The sequence below is a fragment of the Callionymus lyra genome, chromosome 10 (assembly GCF_982586985.1).
Source record: "Callionymus lyra chromosome 10, fCalLyr1.hap1.1, whole genome shotgun sequence".
In the NCBI taxonomy this organism is placed as follows: Eukaryota; Metazoa; Chordata; class Actinopteri; order Syngnathiformes; family Callionymidae; genus Callionymus; species Callionymus lyra.
The window spans coordinates 12,324,409-12,342,070 of NC_141827.1; the positions used below are offsets into that span (position 1 = coordinate 12,324,409).

Consider the following 17,662-nt stretch of genomic DNA (forward strand, 5'->3'; position numbering starts at 1 on the left):
ACCACCTCTGTTCATTTCCCTTGAACTCAACGTTCTGGCACTTTACAGCCTTGTGAGCAGAGCCAAGCTGTTGTTAAACTCTACTGACATCCAGAGGCCAATACTAGTACTACATTTGGACAATTTATTCCCACAATTTAAATATAGAGGTACCGAGTTGAAAATAATCCAAGGTTTCTTTACAAGCTGATGAAACGAAATGTTGAATCTTAAAAAAAAATGGAACCATTATTATTTAAACGTTTAATTTTATTATTTTGGTCGAAACCATTTATTATCTTTTAAACAGAACACATCTGTATTCCAGGATAAAACACAAGTGTCATTATGGTATTTTATTGCAATGAAAGGCAATATTTAATCGAGAAAAGCAGCAAATATATACCAGATTTAACCTGTGAGGGAAAACTCGGGGATTCAAACCCTTACTGCCACCGTTGCTAGAGACGTTGTTTTCTGTTGCTATGGTTACGGACCTCCAGCCTCTCTCTCTCTCCAACACCGTCTGGTGAGAGTTTATTCTTCCTTAATGACTTTCTTGAACCTATTTCTTTGCCTTTGCTGTTAGTTTTTTATATGGAAACTTGCATTAACTTCATTGGTGAAGTTTTTTTGTTGCTAAAACGTCAGATCTATTCAAGTGACCTCTGAACTCTTTTTTTTTCTCCATTTCTTGTTTTTCTGTCAACTTTTAAATTTAATACAGACTTGAATATTCTTTGATTAAATCCGTGTAATGCTTTAAATCTGATCTCAAAGTGTGAAAGTAATTCTAATTTGTTATATACCAAAATCCCTCTGACGTAATTTAAAGTTTTCTACCCTTCTATTGTTTTCCTTTTTTGTATTCCTATTAGTAATAACTTGTCTCGTAAGTAACGCATAATTCAAACACTTTATACATAGATTTGAATCCTCAAGTGTTGAATATATAAATGATCAAGTGTTTGTTCCATTATTCTGTCGTTTACGTTTTGTCGCTCTAGTAGGAGAACTCACATTTCACCAAATAAATAGATGGAGGTATGTGCTTTGTTCGAGAAATTAAGACGATCATTTTATTTATCTAAATTTGGAACATATTTGTCTAATATCAAGTTAATTTCATGCAACGTTAAAAAGTGATTCATATAATATTATCATAATGTATCAATCTTAATCTATAAAGCAAAAGAACTGACCTCAACACTTAATGTGTTACGTCTTCAGGATCTTTGAAGATTTAAAAGAAGCAAGATGGACAAACACGGTAAGTCAACAAATCCTCTTTTTATCAAGTATTTTTGTATTAATCGTTTCTCTTTCATCAACAGAGTCTGACTTGTCAAGAATGCAGAGGCAGTTCCGGGTGATGGAGCGAGAGCAGCAGGCCTACAGCTCTCAGGCCAGAGAGAAGATCCGCAGACAAAAGTAAACACAACGGAGACACAAACGCACACATGATGATCGTTCATGCATCTCATGTCTGTTCCTTAACTGAAGGCAGGAGATAGAAATGCTGCAGCGAGAACAGAGGGAGTTAAACGATAACCTGGGGGCCTGCAAGATCGTCCCCCCTCAACAGAAGGACAAGAAAACCACTGAGAGTCTTCAGCAGATACTGGAGACGTTGGAGAAGGAGAAGCTGTGTCAGCAAGAATTAAAGAAAGAGGTAACTGCTGAATGTTTATTTCATGAAACAACACATGATTTATTTTGAAATAATAAAAGAAGTTTTTATATCTTTCTAAATAATCATATTCCAGCCATTAACTGGCACTTCTGTAGATACATTGTGTACCTCAAAGTAAGTGAGTTTTATTTGGCAGGAAAGCAACCCTTAACAGCTCTGCAAATTAAACATTTTGACAGTTTTCAAATTACTTTTTTTTAAATTACCATTTGCACCGGTGTAATGCAAAATCTATCCCCCTGTTTTTTCCTTTAGTCAACATTTGTTTTATATAGACAGGAAACAACTAGACTTTAATATTCAATAGCACTGTGTCGATATTAAAAACTAATTTCCTTTTTTCATTTAACTTACCTTTGAGATAACATTTTATTTTAATTCAAAGTTATTCTACGATTTATGATTCAATAGTGTGTTTAAAAAGGCAATCATTCAATGTTTTAAATTAGAATTAACACTCAAATATTCACATCGTTTATTAGTTCGTGTGATGCAATCAAACCTCTGGCCACTAGTTGGCGACATTGTTCATTTTCTCCGTGCCAAAGTAACAACATAACTGGTGAAATGACTGAAAGAGAAAACATACACCAGAGTCCAGCAGCTTTTAAAGCTGAAGTTTGGCTTTAAATCAAACTTCAGCTTTAAAAAATAAAATAAAATACTGGATATTGCATGTTGCTCCATGTTTTTTAAGAACATTAATGCACTTCATTGTTAATATAAGTTTCCATTTTTTGTTTATATTTTGAGACGTTGTTTTCTACAAGCACTTTCACATTTAGAGAAACAATATATAGTTGTTTCTACAATATCGCAATATATCGCAATATATCGTATCGTCACACATCGTGATATGTATGCACCTATTCTGTTGAAATGACATCTAGTGTATATATAATAAGGTATTGTTAAGCAACATATTTTAGTTGATTCAAATCGTAAAACATTGTTTTTAAGTTATTGTTGGAAACAAATAGTTGTGAATAAAACATGTATTCATAATTCAAAATTGTTATGAAGAACAGAGCAGCATCACATCATCCATCCAAGAATATTAAAGGATGAAAAAAAAAGGTCCAACGTGTGAACAATTAATTACTGGCCCATTAATATTCATGAAACATAGTCACATTGTTTTTTCTCTGAAAGTGAGGGATGTTAAAAGATGGATGTGCTGCTGGCGAGAACCATCACATGCTGGTGTCGCTCATGTCTGTGCAAAGGTCTCAGATATGGAGAGGAAGCTGGCGGAGCAGAGGAGAGGGAAGGTCAGCACCACGGAGGAGCAGAGGAACGAGGTGCACCGGACCCAGAAGGCGGTGCTCACCGCAGAGAATAAGCTGGACAGAGTGAGTAATGAAGATGACTTCCACAGAGACATGTTCTCCGAGTAGATTCCTGGATGCAGCTGATCTTTCAGGCCTTGACCAAGTTGCACGAGCAGCAGAACAAAAGCAGAAATACGAAAGATGGACTTCAGAGTCTCCTGATGGAACGAGAGCATTTTCAACACCTACGCAACAAGCTGGACAAGGTGAGAGTCGACGGGTTTCTTCAGTGACGGAACAAAAAGGAAATGATGCTGACATGTTGCAGGAGTTACAGGACGCGAGGGTGAAGATCCGAGAGTTGATCAAAGTGTCCACGGCTGCGTATGATGCCAGGTGAGATTCGAGCGGCTTCCTGTGTGTGAGTCACGTGGATTCAAATCACCCGGTTCTTCAGGTTGGAGGCTCAGGCCAGGATGAACATGATGAGAGAGAAAGCGGAGAAAGACCTGGAGCAGTACAACGCGGAGATGAAGCAGCTGCAGGTCATCGAACACGAATTCAACCTGAAGGAATTCAAGACGACCAAGTGCAGAGAGATGAGCAGCCAGGAGACGACGCACGGACACAGTGAGGCTTCGTTTTGGTCAAGACATGAAGGAACTTTGAGGAACAGTGTCTGACTCGACAGTTCTCTCTGTGTTTGATGTTCAACATTGTTGTGATGTTCAAATAGCAATTCTGTGGTGTCGCAGTGTCGGACCCGGAGGAGCAGAGGGAAGTGGACCGGAACCAAGAAACGCTGGAGAGTTTGGAGGAAACTTTCTCCAGGATTCTGGTGCTGACCAAAGCAGACAACCTGGACATCGTGGCGACCCGATTCATTCAGGGTAGGTCATCATCGGACGTCACCGATACTTTCCGACAAAAAGCTAGCGGTCGTGAGAACCTGCAGCCTTTAAGTAACTAAGTAATGGTTATTTGTAAAGTGACTTTCTAGACCAGGGTCACAAAGCATTTTAACAATCAAAAGCTAAATACAGAGCCCGAGCTGGGGTGTAAGGCTGGATCAGATCACTGATGTAAGGAGGAGTCTGACCATGAATAGATCTGAAAGTAAGAACCAGAATTTTAATGTTGATCCTGAAAGAAACTGGCAGCCAGTGAAGAGTTTTAAGGATCGGAGAAATGTGAGTTCTTCTACTAGAGCGGGTCAGAATTCTTGCTGCAGAGTTTTGTATCAACTGCAGGCGAGACAGATCCTTCTTGTTTGACACAAAAATAAACTTTAGTGAACGATCGCATGGTAACGCTAAATTCTCGTAACAAAATGGGTTTATTCTCAGAAATCAGACAAGGACGTAAAATAAAGACAGAACATGAGTTTATTGGATAGCATTTGAGAGGTGTTTTTTCTTGGTCACTACAAGTTATTAAGTGTCAGATATGACAATAAAATACTTTTCCTCCTAACATCTACAGTGGAGGATCGCAACTTTGCGCTCTTCAATTATGTCAACGAGCAGGCGACCGAGCTGGAGGCTGTGAAGGATCAGATAACGCAGGTGTGCTCAACGGCCGGGAAGTTCAAAGGTGAGCCGAGTCACTGGATCTTTGCTGGTTTGACTCATAGATTGAAGAGGAGATGGAGCAGTTCCAGGAGGAGCGTCTGCAGCAGAAGCAAAGGTTTGCTTCCTCGCTGACGGACATCGATCGAAGGCTCCGGGAGACAACACTGCAGACTGAGGACGACGCAGCCAAATCCAAAGACCTGGGTGAACTTCTCGACCGGATCATAGCAGGTGATGCTTTTTTTATATGGAGGTGACATTTGAGGGAGGGGTAGATGTTCCTCAAAACCATGTGAGCAAGATGCATATTGAATTAAAGCACTTCAACACTTCCGCTTCCGGTGAGCCTTTGATTTCTCCGATCCTTAAAACTCTTCACTGGCTTCCAGTTTCTTTCAGGATCAACTTTAAAATTCTGGTTCTTACTTTCAGATCTATTCATTGTCAGGCTCCTCCTTACATCACTGATCTGATCCAGCCTTATACCCCAGCTCGGGCTCTGAGGTCTGTGGATCAGAATCTACTTATGGTTCCACGCACACGACTCAGGACCAGAGGAGAGAAATCTTTTCAGGCTGTTGCTCCTAAGCTTTGGAACGATCTTCCTCTCTCTTTGCGCTTGATGGATCTACTGACTCCTTCAAGAAACATCTTAAGACGTTTCTATTTGTTCAGGCTTTTTCTTTGATTTTCTGGAACTCCTGTGTTGTTCTCAGTATTATCTTGATCTTTAAAGTATATACTTTTTTGAGTATTGTTTTGTTTGTTTAAGCGCTTTGTGACCCTGGTCTGGAAAAGCGCTATATAAATAAATATTACTTACTTACTTAAAATACATTAATAAAACACTTCCTTTATACTTTATGTTCCACTTGTGACTAAATGTTGTATTTCAGAGTTATAACATTTAAGTAGCTCTTACAATTGTGAGTGTGTGAAGTGATGTGTCGGTCTAACACGCCCTGTGTTCTCTTACAGGCCTGAGCAACATCCTCTCTAGCGTGGAGTGCGGCCGCTCGCCACTGGAGGACAAACTGGGCTTCTCGGCAGGGATCCACGAAAACAATATCATGTCCTTCCTCAGCCTGGTGGAGCAGAAGACCAACGAGCTGCTGAGCATGCAGGCGTACCTCCACTTCAAGGTCTGCAAGGCCTCACAGTTCAACCCAGATCCACTGTTCCAACAGTCGTCGTTGCTTCTCTGTGTTCTGGTCAAAAACATCTTCACATGAACAAAGTGATCTCTAAGCGTTCGACTCCTGCAGGCACTGACAAAAGACTTCAACCCGAGGGTGTCCAAACTTCTGCTTCGTCAAAACCCAGAGACACCTCACGACAAAGGCGACGTCCTCGGTGCTTTGAGAAGGTTTGCTCTCTCTTGAACATTCCTAAAGCCCCCTTGTGTTAGTGTGGTCTGATGTTTATAAAGACTTTCTTACATTGATCTTGTTTTATCGTTGATTTGAGCAGCCTGACAGTTGCAGAGAATATCATGATCGAACCAGTCCGGAGTTCATTCTTTTACCATTTTAAGATTACAATTATTTATTCATTCATTTAGAGGGAGGTGAAGAAGAAAGGTTTGTGTAATTGAAGAAATTAAATAGATCGCCAACCTTTTTCAACTACACACATTGTTTTGATTGTTTAAGTGCTTTGTGACCCTGGTCTGGAAAAGCGCTATATAAATAAAAATTACTTACTTACTTGTCTCTAGTACATCACTGCAAAAAACTGACCAAAAACTGTTTCCTCCAACTGAGAAAAATCTCTAAATTTACGAAAAAGGTGACATGATCTGAAGTTTATAATCCATGCGTTTGAACTATTCGTTTAGACTATTACTAGTTTATTTTTTTAACTGTTTTATCGCTTTTGATTGTTCAAGCACTCAAGGTTTTACAAATATCTATTACTTTTTACTTCTCAAATAACTTAATATATATATTTGGGAAGATTATATTCCTCTAATACACTCAGATTATTGACTTTTCAATAACTACCGATGGGAAGAACAAGAAAAGAAAACACAAAGTCAAACATAAAAAGATTTAACGTTAAGAATGAAAGGTATTTTTTGATCAAGCACAAAGGGTTACTACCTTTTATTGTCCATTTTATTTTTCTTTGTTTTGCTCTGACTTCATGAGGGCCACATAAAAACAGGTAAAGGGCCACTTTGTCCTCTAGTGTGTGTGTTAAAATGTGTCTAGCAATATGTGTGTAACAAGATTGTGTTTCTACTTCTCAGCCTTGGAAGTGAGCTCGAAGATTCTGCTGCCACTGAACGTTCACTGTCAGCTGAGAAGATCCTGAAATCTTACTGAGGTCTCAACACTTACCTTATATAAACCTATACATCCTTATTGTGTTGTGGCTTCATGGTTTTCTTTCATGCTTGCAGGCTCCAGCCAAAGAAAATTGAAAGAAGAAAACTCATTATATTGACATGAATTTGTTTGTTCATCCTGCTAAACGAGACAATAAGGATCATTTTTACAACTTCTATGTAAGTAAGTAAGTAATTTTTATTTTTATAGCGCTTTTCCAGACCAGGGTCACAAAGCGCTTAAACAATCAAAACAATATTTAATAAAGTATATACTTTAAAGGTCAAGATAAAACTGATAACACAACAGGAGTTCCAGAAATCAAGGAAAAGCCTGAACAAATAAAAACATCTTACCTCTTGTAAAACGTGTGAGTCAATAAATTCTGCATATGTTTCGCACCTTCATTGTCCACTGAAGCAGCCAAGTACCCTAAGGGATTGACAACCCTTTGAAATGAATCAAAGATGAACAAATATTTGTTGCTGTGAAGCTCACGATGGATGAAAGTCGACAAGAGATGGATCAAAGGCACGGAGACGATAAGACTCTTCAAGAATATTCAGTGCAGATTCATAAAGGCAGGAGGCAGGAAAACACAAAACAAGTTTGTGGCAAGGACACCTTTCATCGTACCTGCTCAAGTCGTTCTAGGTCGCAACGATGAACACGGAACTTAAAATCCCTGGGCCCCGGGCCAAAAACACCAGTGTGAACCCTCCTAGTTTGGAAGTAAGTGTTTATTTATGTATGACTTCAACTAGAATGTCTGTCCCTAAGACAACTTTTATTTATATTTTTGTAACTAGTTCCAACAATGTTTTGCATGTTTGTATTCTTTTTGCTTATTTTAGATTATACATTTAAATAAAAATGTTTTGAAATAAACTGATTCCTTAATCATTTCTTTATAGTTGCCTATAATTCATAATTTATCCCTTGTGTTATCTCAGAATCAAGGTGACCCGAAGGCCCACAACTGCATATGTATTTATGGAAGCCAGGGAGAGGTCGTTCACCCAGAGATAACACAAAGGATAAAACAACTATATTTTTTTAGGGCATCGGGTCACCTTCACCCTGAGATGACATATAATATATTCATTCCTCGGGCTATTATTATTATTATTATTATTATCTTTATACTTAGATTATGTCATCTTGTTCTTCCTCTTATGTTCTTTTCTTATTTTATTTTTTATGTATTATTTTTTATTGTTTATGAAAAATTGCTGGCTACTGGAAAAAAACAATTTCCCGAAGGAGACCTCCTGAGGGATCAATAAAGTTTTACCTTACCTTACCTTACCTTATTAAATTGTACAATTCTGAGTTCGGGTCTCCTTTGAGGGATCAATAAAGTTTTACCTTACCTTACCTTACCTTATTAAATTGTACAATTCTGAGTTCGGGGGGCAGGAGTGGAGTGAGAGTATCTGGATGTTCTGTTCTATGTTAGTCTTTGTATCCTTTGTCTTTGTTGTTTTTCTTTGATCTATGTTCTTTGTCTTTATCTTTAGACTTAGATTGTGTCATCTTGTTCTTTCTCTTTATGTTCTTCTTCTTATTTTATTTTTTATTTATTATTTTTTATTGTTTATGAAAAATTGCTGGCTATTGGAAAAAAACAATTTCGTTTTTTAAAGTTTTACCTTACCTTTACTTACCTTATAACACAAGAGTTAATTAAACATAAGGGAATGTATACTGTTTCATATTTATTTATCAATAATTTATAATATAATATAATTTATAATATATTTATTTTATATTTTATTTATCAATAAAGTTTTACCTTACCTTACCTTCACGTATGTTTAGGCATAACAGCAGGACAGGTAAACCATTAGTAAGGTGTTCAGACAACAACTTGAGCTAGAGCTACACATTATCATTGACTGAATTCAAACATACAGTGGGTACGTAAAATAATCAGACCCCATTCGATTTTTCACTCTTTGTTTCATTGCAGCAAAAATCATTTAAGTTCATTTTTTTTCCTCATATTCATTCCCAAGAAGACTCATGGCTGTACTATCTCAAAACGGCGCTTCTAAACAATACTGAGCAAGGGTTCTGAATACTTATGACCATGTGATATTTCAATTTTCCTTTTTTAATACATTTTCGAAAAATTATACATTTCTGTTTTTTTTTCTGTCAAGATGAGGTGCTGAGTGTACATTAATGAAGAAATGAATGAAGCTGGACTCACTGGTGACAGTTGCTGAGAGGAGATCATTGAACAAACTACTGTCCATCATGGATGATGACAGTCATCCTCTGAACACTGTCATCAGTGAGCAGAGAAGCAGAATGAGTGCACGAATGCTCCTACCCAGGTGCAAAACAAATAGACTCAGGGACTCATCCATTCATCGTGCTATTAAATTGTACAATTCTGAGTTGGGGGCCAGAAGTGTTCTGTTCTATGTTAGTCTTTGTATCCTTTGTCTTTGTTATTTTTCTTTGAACTATGTTCTTTATCTTTAGACTTAGATTTTGTCATCTTGTTCTTTCTCTTTATGTTCTTCTTATTATTTTATTTTGTATGTATTATTTTTTATTGTTTATGAAAAATTGCTGGCTATTGGAAAAAAACAATTTCCCGAAGGAGATCAATAAAGTTTTACCTTACCTTACCTTACCTTAAACAAAAGAACTTCAATGATTTCAGCAAATGGCTGCAATGAAACAAAGAGTGAAAAATAGAAAGGGGTCTGATTACTTTCCGTACCCACTGTATATGAAATTTTTCCTCTTTAAGCTAAAGTAATCCAATCATATTAAGGTCAAATTTCCCTCATAATAGTGAAGGAAAGGAAGGCTCTTCTCCAAAACCTATCATTCACTGGAGTTTAAAGTACTTTCCCTTCTACAACATCATGATAATTGTTTTTATTTTTAGTCTCAAGGTCCCAGTGGATTTGTCCTGCAGCCAGTCAGACGCTCCGACAGCAGCAAGCAGGAGTTGGATGAATATGGTAAAGTCTGCAGAAAAAGTTTTTTTTTTTGCTTGCACTTATATTTGGACTCACGATTTGTTGCATAGAATCCAAGACTGCCAAACTACAACGAGAGTTCCGGGTCATGAAGCGGAAGCAGCAGGCCTACAGCATCCACATCCAGGAGCAGATCTTCAAGCAAAAGTGGGTCCTGCTCCTAGTACTTAAAAAAAAAACATTGAATATTGAATATTTTTGGCTCTGACTTCTTGTGTTTGCAGGCAGGAGATCAAAATGCTGCAGAGGGAACAACACAGGCTGAAGGAAATACTCGACGCAAGTAAAGTTCTGACCAAACAGAAGGTGGACACGGGATCCATCGAGAGACTCCAGACAGTACTGGACGACATGGAGAAAGAAAAGAAGTGTGAAGATGAACTCAAAAGAGAGGTCGGTGCAAGCGGTCATGAAACGGAAGTGCTGATGTAGTTTGTCCAGTTCTAGTGTTTTGTCCGATCGCCGACCGTTCTAACCTGCCCTTCCGTGTCATGTGACCAGGTCACAGTCATGGAGCTGAAGCTGTTGAAGCAGAAGAAAGGAGAGGTGATCACCCTCGGTGGGTCTGAGAACGAGAGGCTGAAGGTTCTACGGAACGCTGAGGAACGGCTGCACAGGGTGAGTCCCACACCGATGACACAACAGTGTATTTGTGTATTTGCATGTTGACCTGACTGCTTCTTCTCAGGCGCTGACCAAATTACACAAGCAGCAGATAACCAACGACCTTCTGAAGGAGGAGCTGGAGAATCTTCTGTTCGAGCGAGGTCATCGGCAGTACGTCGGCAACATGCTGTACAGGGTCAGTCAATCCAATGTTATTTCCAGAGGACACTTTACACTTTGATAAAACAGTACACAGTATAAGAAGAAAAAAAACAGGTCCCAGCCAATCATAGAGAGTGACAACATTAAAAAAAACGCCCTTTGAGCAGGCAGAAACCTTGAGCAGAACCAGACTTAATGTGAATTATCTTCTGCTGTGACCAGCTGGGAGGGAGGGAGAAGAAAGATAAGGGGAGGGAGATCAGAGACAGGGAGATGGACAGGAAAGGAGATTGGGTAAGAGAACGATGAGAGGGAGGAGTGTATGGATGAGGAGCAGCAAAGAGTCCAGAGAGGACCGTGAAGATGACCCTGGATCTGGTGGCAACATCGAGGCAGGGTGGAGGAGATCCTGGATCCAACTCTGGAGGTGCTGAGAAAAAAAGGTGGAGCACTGGGGCTTCTGACAGAAGAGAGTGACAGTAGTCCAGCCTGGAGGTAACAGAAGCATGGATGAGCTTCTCAGCAGCATCCAAAGGAAGGAAATGCCTGATTTTTTAAACCTTACGAAAGTGGAACCTGTTGATTAACAGCAGGAGTGAATCCATTATGAGAAGTTAGATCAGTAGTTAAAGATTGACTGAGATGTTGTGGACCAACTAGTAGAAGTTGGTCTGAGTTCACTAAAAGGACTTTTTGGGTCATCCAGGACTTGATATCTACGATACAGGAGTTGTGTTGGCTGATCACGTTCATCTGGCTTCATTGATAAACAGAAATTAATGTTTTTGTTTTTGGGTGTTTTCTGATCAAAATGCATAGTGGAAGCATAACGATGATTATGAATAGGATCAGACCAAGAACAGAGCCTTGTGGGACACCATTGGTTAGCATTAGTGAGGTGTTGACATGTACATAGTGATGTCTTTAGGACAGGAAACATGTCACACACCGCAGTTACAACAAGGTCAGTGACCAAACTGTTTATTTAGCCATGATCCTAGAAGTTACATCACGAAGTTGCTTGGTGTGGGTTGTAGACCTTCTTGAGTTATAAGGTTATATGAAATGTTCTTCTATTCATACTGTATTTAATTCCTAATCATTTTTCTGATTTGACTTTTGGGAGAGATAGTGGTGGGTTCCTAAAGAGAAAAGGAAATTTGTTGAAAGAGATAAATAGAAAAAATAAGCCAATACACTTTAATAATCTTTAATATATCTTTGTTTGTCTTTTTACAAAAACCAAACAAAAGAAAACGTCATATTTACTAATAATTAAGAGATATTATTTCATGAAAATACAAAATAATATCGTTTACGTTCAGAGTGATTCGAGTGTCACTGTCTCAACTTGCAGGAGTTCAAGGGCGTCAAAAAGCAGACGAATCAAACCATGAAATTCTCTATAGCTGCATACGATGCCAGGTCAGTGTCTGCTCTCTGATGGGGGGTCAGATGTCCAGTCTAACGTCCGTCCACACCAGGGAGGTGGCCCAGTACGAGCTGCTCATGCTGAGGGAGCGAGCGGAGACCGAGGTCGCCAAGTACAACGCCAAGCTGAGGAAAGCTCAGGCCATAACGCACGACATCAAACTCAAGGAGTTTGAGATCAAAAAGAAGCTCCGACACGAGATGGAGGACAAACAAGGTGAGAATGAGTCATCTTTTGCAATGCATCATGGGCCTCCGATAATCACTGATCTTTTATGTCAAACCTGACTCTAAGCACAGATGTTGAGTTCGAGTTACAATAATGATAGCATTAGTTGTAGTGGAGGTAATAACATTGGTTAACGGTCTTAATATTAGTATTTGAGGTAATAACATTGGTTAATAGTCTTAATATTAGTAGTGGAGGTAATAACATTGGTTAATAGTCTTAATATTAGTAGTGGAGGTAATAACATTGGTTAACGGTCTTAATATTAGTATTTGAGGTAATAACATTGGTTAACGGTCTTAATATTAGTAGTGGAGGTAATAACATTGGTTAACGGTCTTAATATTAGTATTTGAGGTAATAACATTGGTTAACGGTCTTAATATTAGTATTTGAGGTAATAACATTGGTTAACGGTCTTAATATTAGTAGTGGAGGTAATAACATTGGTTAACGGTCTTAATATTAGTATTTGAGGTAATAACATTGGTTAACGGTCTTAATATTAGTAGTGGAGGTAATAACATTGGTTAACGGTCTTAATATTAGTATTTGAGGTAATAACATTGGTTAATAGTCTTAATATTAGTAGTGGTGGTAATAACATTGGTTCATTTTCATAATATTAGTATTTGAGGTAATAACATTGGTTAATAGTCTTCATACTAGTAGTGGAAATAATAACATTAATTAGCTGGTCTAATAGTATTGATATAGTTTGTAGTAGTAATATTAGTTAAATTGATAAAAGTGGTTAGTTAGTAACTTTAGTTAACAGTGCTTGTTAGTAGTACTTGTAGTAGTTATATTAGTAGTAGTGGTGAATAACATTAATTAGTAGTACTAGTGGTGATCTTAGATGTAGTGGTAGCGATACCATTAATTAGTTGTACAGATAGTAGTGATATAAGTAGTAGTGATAGTGATATCTTTCGTTGTGTAGTGTTTTCAGCAGTAATATTAGCAGAAGTGTAAGTGAACATTAGTTATTAGTACTAGTTGTAATACTGGTGGTTTTGGTATAACATTAGTTGGTTTAACTATTAGTAAAATAAGCAGTAGTCGTTATAATAAAAATAATTAATAAAAGTAGTACTAGTAGGTGTCATTTTACAACTAGTAGTGTTGGTGATAACATTAGTTTGAAGTACTAGTAGAAGTAGTGGTATTATTAGTGGTGGTGGTGATAACATTAATTAGTAGTTCTACTAGTAGATATATTAGTAGTGTTAGTTGTGATACTATTAGATAGTCTTACTGCTGGTAATATCAGTAGTGGTAGTGATACCATTGGTTAATATTAGTTGTAGATGTTTTTGTTTGTTAAAGCACTTTGTGACCCTGGTCCTTTACTTACTTATATTATTAGTAGTACTATTGGCGGTGCAGGTGCTGATGAATTTATTTAGGTAGTATTAGTAGAACTGGTGATGGTGGTGGTTGTGATTTTTTTAAAGTTAGTGCTGGTGGTAGTACTTCACAATTATTCTCATGTTAACCGTGAACAACTCTGATTGTCTACGGAGAGAAATCCACTAGGGGGCGACAACGTACTGTAATAAACTGCTTCAAATGACAGGCGAGTACGAAACTAATGAAACTGTCAAAAGAAGTTAGTTTAAAAAAATCTGAAAGAGAGGTGGTGAAATGTACACATTGCAAGCTTTTTCATAGCATATGAATTATTGCATTTATTATTTATAGATTTAATTTTTTGTATGATCTATCATTAAACATAAATTATAATTCGCATTTTACACTTTCGCCTGTTTACAAATAGTTTTGCTGTAATGCAGCAGAAAACTGATGTTTTCCCTAAAATGATGTAGAATTGGGATTAATAATCCTATTTTTTAACTTTTGCATTAGTACTAGTAGTAATAGTTATAGTAGAAGTAGCAGCGCTTGATGACACTGGGATTCAAACAGCAACAGTCCAGTCAGTCCTGCAACTGTAGATGTTTGTGTTCCAGGGTCGGCCCAGAGGGAGCAGGAACTCGGTGCCGAGGCCAAGCTGCTGGAGTCTCTGGAGGAGGCGTTCAACAACATTCAGTTAGTGACAGGAGAGGAGAGCCAGGACCTGCTGGCCGACAGGTTCTTTCTGAGTATGTCAACCTCAGGATTCAAGAAGCATCAGGAAGTTGTTGCAACTCTTGCTCTTGTTGTTCACCTGCAGACAGAGACTGGATTCTGGAAGTGGGTTATCATGTCGGGGTCATCAGGGCTGAGATTCAAGTGGTGGAGGAACAGATCAGTGAGGTGAGGGTCGGACTTATTTTGACAAGGAAGCTGGTTGACCCAGAGTTCCATGTAATCCAGATTCAAGCTGAGATGGAGATGTTCCAAGAGGAGAGCCTGCAGAGCGACCAGAGCTACAAACAGACGGTGGACAACCTGGATAGTGAGATTCAAAACACCAGAGCTAAAGTCGAGCAGGTGGACGAGGAAACCGTCGTCTACACATTCTTGCTGAACAAAATCATATCGGGTGAGATGTTTCTCCATCGTGAGGTCAGAGCAAAAGAATGACGATGTTGAGATTCTGACATTCTGTGTGTGTTCCTTCCTCAACATCTGACAATAGTTCAACCATGTTTTTTGAACTAGTATCTTTCATACCCAACCTTCTCCTCCCAGAGTTGAACAACACACTGTCCAGCGTGGACTGCAACCATCAGATGCTGGAGGATTGCCTGGGTTTCTCGTCAGGGATCGACGGAAACAACATCATGGCCTACCTCAGTCTGGTGGAGCAGAAGGCCGACGAGATGCTCAACATACAAGCCTTCCTGGAGTACAAGTAAGGACGTCCCCGTCCACGAGCGTTTTATCGCAGATGTCTGACGTCGCCTTTTCTTTGATGGTTGCAGGAGGAAAGATGTCGACGACAACAGATGTTTGTGAAGAGCAACTTAAGTGCTGAGCAACAATCACTCCATCAACATTTGTTGGTCCAAAAGAGAAGAAAATCCCTGGTGGAAAAACCCAAACTAAATATTACATATCTAGTGTTCATTGCATGAGCTTTTTATTTCTTCTTTGTATATGTTTAATTTGTTACAATAACAAAAATACATAGAGCAGATGTATTCCAGGACAATATCCACTTCCTTTGAGACATTAAATACACATTTATTTCCAACATTTAATTCATAAATTCCATATTACGGGGGGTAGTTTCACCTCAGGCTTACTGCAGATAACCATGTTGTCGCCATGCTAAGCTAGCAAGTATAGCATTCACTTGACAGTTAAAAATATACTTTTTTTTTACAGTTTATGGATATAAATCGTGTGTTACGGGTCGGGGAAGTTACATTGACACTATCTTACGAGCAAAAAAAAACAACATACATAATCGTGTTGGAAAGTCAGAGTATACACAATAAGGTTTGGTAACTTGATTTAATTACTTTATTTGAGCTGATATTTCTATGGAAATCGTAATTATGGATTTATATCTGCATTTTCTTTAAAACATGTAACATGTAATTGACAACACGACAACACAGTTAACACTATGAACGTCATAAATTATTTTACTAATGAAATGGACACACAAAGTTCTGGTCACAATGTTTGTATATTCCTGGATGTTCATGTAACGACACTTTAGGCATTGATTCGATTTTTTTTATTCTCAATGCTTGCACTTAACTGTGGTTCTTTGGTTTTCTTGAGACCGCCCTTAGAGCATTAAAAAAAAAACTATTTTGTCAGTAATCGTTGGACTAATCTACTACTTTTAGTTTGAAATGTTTCCACAGCCGTTACCGATTAAATCTAGTTTTACTAGTTCACCTTTCATGGTTCACACTGGTTTCATTTCCTGCGTTTGCCTTTCATTTCATTGAAGCTCATTTTGTTTGGAGCTATAAAAAAAACATGTAAAAGAATGTGGTGTTGCTGCTGTCTTTGTGATGTGTGTGTGTGTGTGTGTTAGCACATGCTTCTCATTTTGCTGCCTGTCATTACCGTGCGTTTGCTGCTGTACTCAAGCAAACCGCTAGAGGGCGGACTACGGCTTTTGTATTTATATCATGCGCGCTGAGAGTGACCAGGGTTTCCAGCAGAGGGCGCTGTCAGTGAACACATCGCTTCTCCATAGTTATGATGGAATCTAAAGAGGGACAGAAGAAAAATATTGTTCAACATTTATTCACTTAACATATATATTTAATTATTATTATAATTATTTTAATTATTTATTCAAGCGTTTCATCAAAACTTTAAGGAAAGGTCGAGCTGAAATATCCAAATAATTAGATATTCATCCTAATTATTATTAACTTTATCTTTGTATAAACTTGAAAACTGAGGCTTGGTTATGATGACCTCTAAGTGAGGTCGTTTTCAGATCTTTCAGAGTCGAAAGAATGTTCATCATCGTATATTGCTACAATGTATTTGTTGTACTGAACACACAACAGCCTGTTTTGCGTTTCATTCATTGGTTTCAAGTAAAGGAGATTTTCCATGATAAGGCAGCAGAAGTCGATGCTTTCATGTCATGTCACTCCAGTGCTAAGAGTTGAGCTAAAAACAGATCAGCCTTAACCGGTCGTGTTTGTCAACACCAGAAGATTGGAAGTCATGGTCTGAGGAACACAAGACGACCAAACAAACTCTGGTTTTGTGACAAAGAAAGTGCAGCCACAGTGAAACAAAAGGGACTCGTGGGAGGGTTTATTTTGGGAAACATATTTTTATAAACTGCTCAGGAACCAATTAACAACGCCCCGGAGCTAAATTTAGACGGCGAAGGTCAAGAGACGTCACTTTTCCTCAGTTTTTTTCGAGGAACCTTCAAATGAGATGTTTGAATTTTTTTTACAGGATTTACAAGCTATTGAAACATGTCTATGTAAACATGTAGGATTGATCAGTCAACGGCCTGGATCTGCTGGAGATAATCCCAGCAGCCGTCTCAACTGTGGCAATAAAAGCAGATCATCAGAGATAAAAGGATCGGCAGCGGAGGGAGGGAAGGGAAGGAAGGGAGGAGAGGAAGGAGGGAGGGAGGAGAGGAAGGAGGGAGGGAGGAGAGAGTGGGGTGGAGGGAGTGGGCTTTCTTTGAAATTCTACTCTCACTTAGCTCCCCTCCCTCCCACTCTGACTTCACTACCCTGTGCACACGGCTCTTTGCATCGCCATAGAAACATTCCCTTTAATGACAACACAAACCTCATTTCCTCTCCTGACAAAGACTCCTCATTGCCTGGAGAGGGAGCGTCTGCATCGGCCATTTCCAAGAAACGCCACGAAGCCTCTTAACGTTTACAGTCTCCTGCTTACACACTGTTGTGTTGTGTTGTGTGTCTCCTCTCTTTGTGTCGTTCCAACACTTTGACGGTGACAAACTAGTTCGACAAACAGATATTGACACAC

General features: G+C 38.5%; 2 protein-coding genes and 1 long non-coding RNA gene across 3 annotated transcripts; all 3 read left to right on the forward strand.

The window, feature by feature from the left end:
• Nucleotides 1-472: 472 nt before the first annotated feature.
• LOC148070365 (outer dynein arm-docking complex subunit 1-like) lies at nt 473-5,896 on the forward strand. The gene is made up of 13 exons (XM_087800917.1): nt 473-508; nt 1,210-1,249; nt 1,314-1,410; nt 1,483-1,651; nt 2,899-3,024; nt 3,096-3,209; nt 3,272-3,339; nt 3,401-3,573; nt 3,699-3,833; nt 4,426-4,508; nt 4,577-4,745; nt 5,493-5,656; nt 5,780-5,896. The coding sequence occupies exons 2-13, from the start codon at nt 1,237-1,239 to the stop codon at nt 5,894-5,896; spliced, it is 1,428 nt and encodes a 475-aa protein (XP_087657043.1). The 5' UTR covers nt 473-508; nt 1,210-1,236.
• Nucleotides 5,897-6,763: 867 nt separating this feature from the next.
• LOC148070366 (uncharacterized) lies at nt 6,764-7,203 on the forward strand. Its single transcript, XR_015712902.1, has 2 exons — nt 6,764-6,842; nt 6,919-7,203. It is a non-coding gene; the product is annotated as an uncharacterized LOC148070366 (long non-coding RNA).
• Nucleotides 7,204-7,482: 279 nt separating this feature from the next.
• On the forward strand, nt 7,483-16,075 carry LOC148070367 (outer dynein arm-docking complex subunit 1-like). Its single transcript, XM_087800323.1, has 13 exons — nt 7,483-7,576; nt 9,753-9,828; nt 9,897-9,993; nt 10,071-10,239; nt 10,348-10,464; nt 10,535-10,648; nt 11,972-12,039; nt 12,099-12,262; nt 14,248-14,379; nt 14,451-14,533; nt 14,594-14,762; nt 14,912-15,074; nt 15,145-16,075. The coding sequence occupies exons 1-13, from the start codon at nt 7,508-7,510 to the stop codon at nt 15,176-15,178; spliced, it is 1,455 nt and encodes a 484-aa protein (XP_087656449.1). The 5' UTR covers nt 7,483-7,507; the 3' UTR covers nt 15,179-16,075.
• The last annotated feature ends 1,587 nt before the right edge of the window (nt 16,076-17,662 follow it).

Coding starts and splice junctions, on each gene's coding strand:
- LOC148070367 (XM_087800323.1), top strand. CDS start 7,508: ATGAACACGGAACTTAAAATCCCTGGGCCCCGGGCCAAAAACACCAGT. Junction 9,994..10,070: donor GAGCAGATCTTCAAGCAAAA/GTGGGTCCTGCT, acceptor TTGTGTTTGCAG/GCAGGAGATCAAAATGCTGC. Junction 10,465..10,534: donor CTGAGGAACGGCTGCACAGG/GTGAGTCCCACA, acceptor GCTTCTTCTCAG/GCGCTGACCAAATTACACAA.
- LOC148070365 (XM_087800917.1), top strand. Junction 4,746..5,492: donor TCTCGACCGGATCATAGCAG/GTGATGCTTTTT, acceptor GTTCTCTTACAG/GCCTGAGCAACATCCTCTCT. Junction 5,657..5,779: donor AGGCGTACCTCCACTTCAAG/GTCTGCAAGGCC, acceptor CGACTCCTGCAG/GCACTGACAAAAGACTTCAA.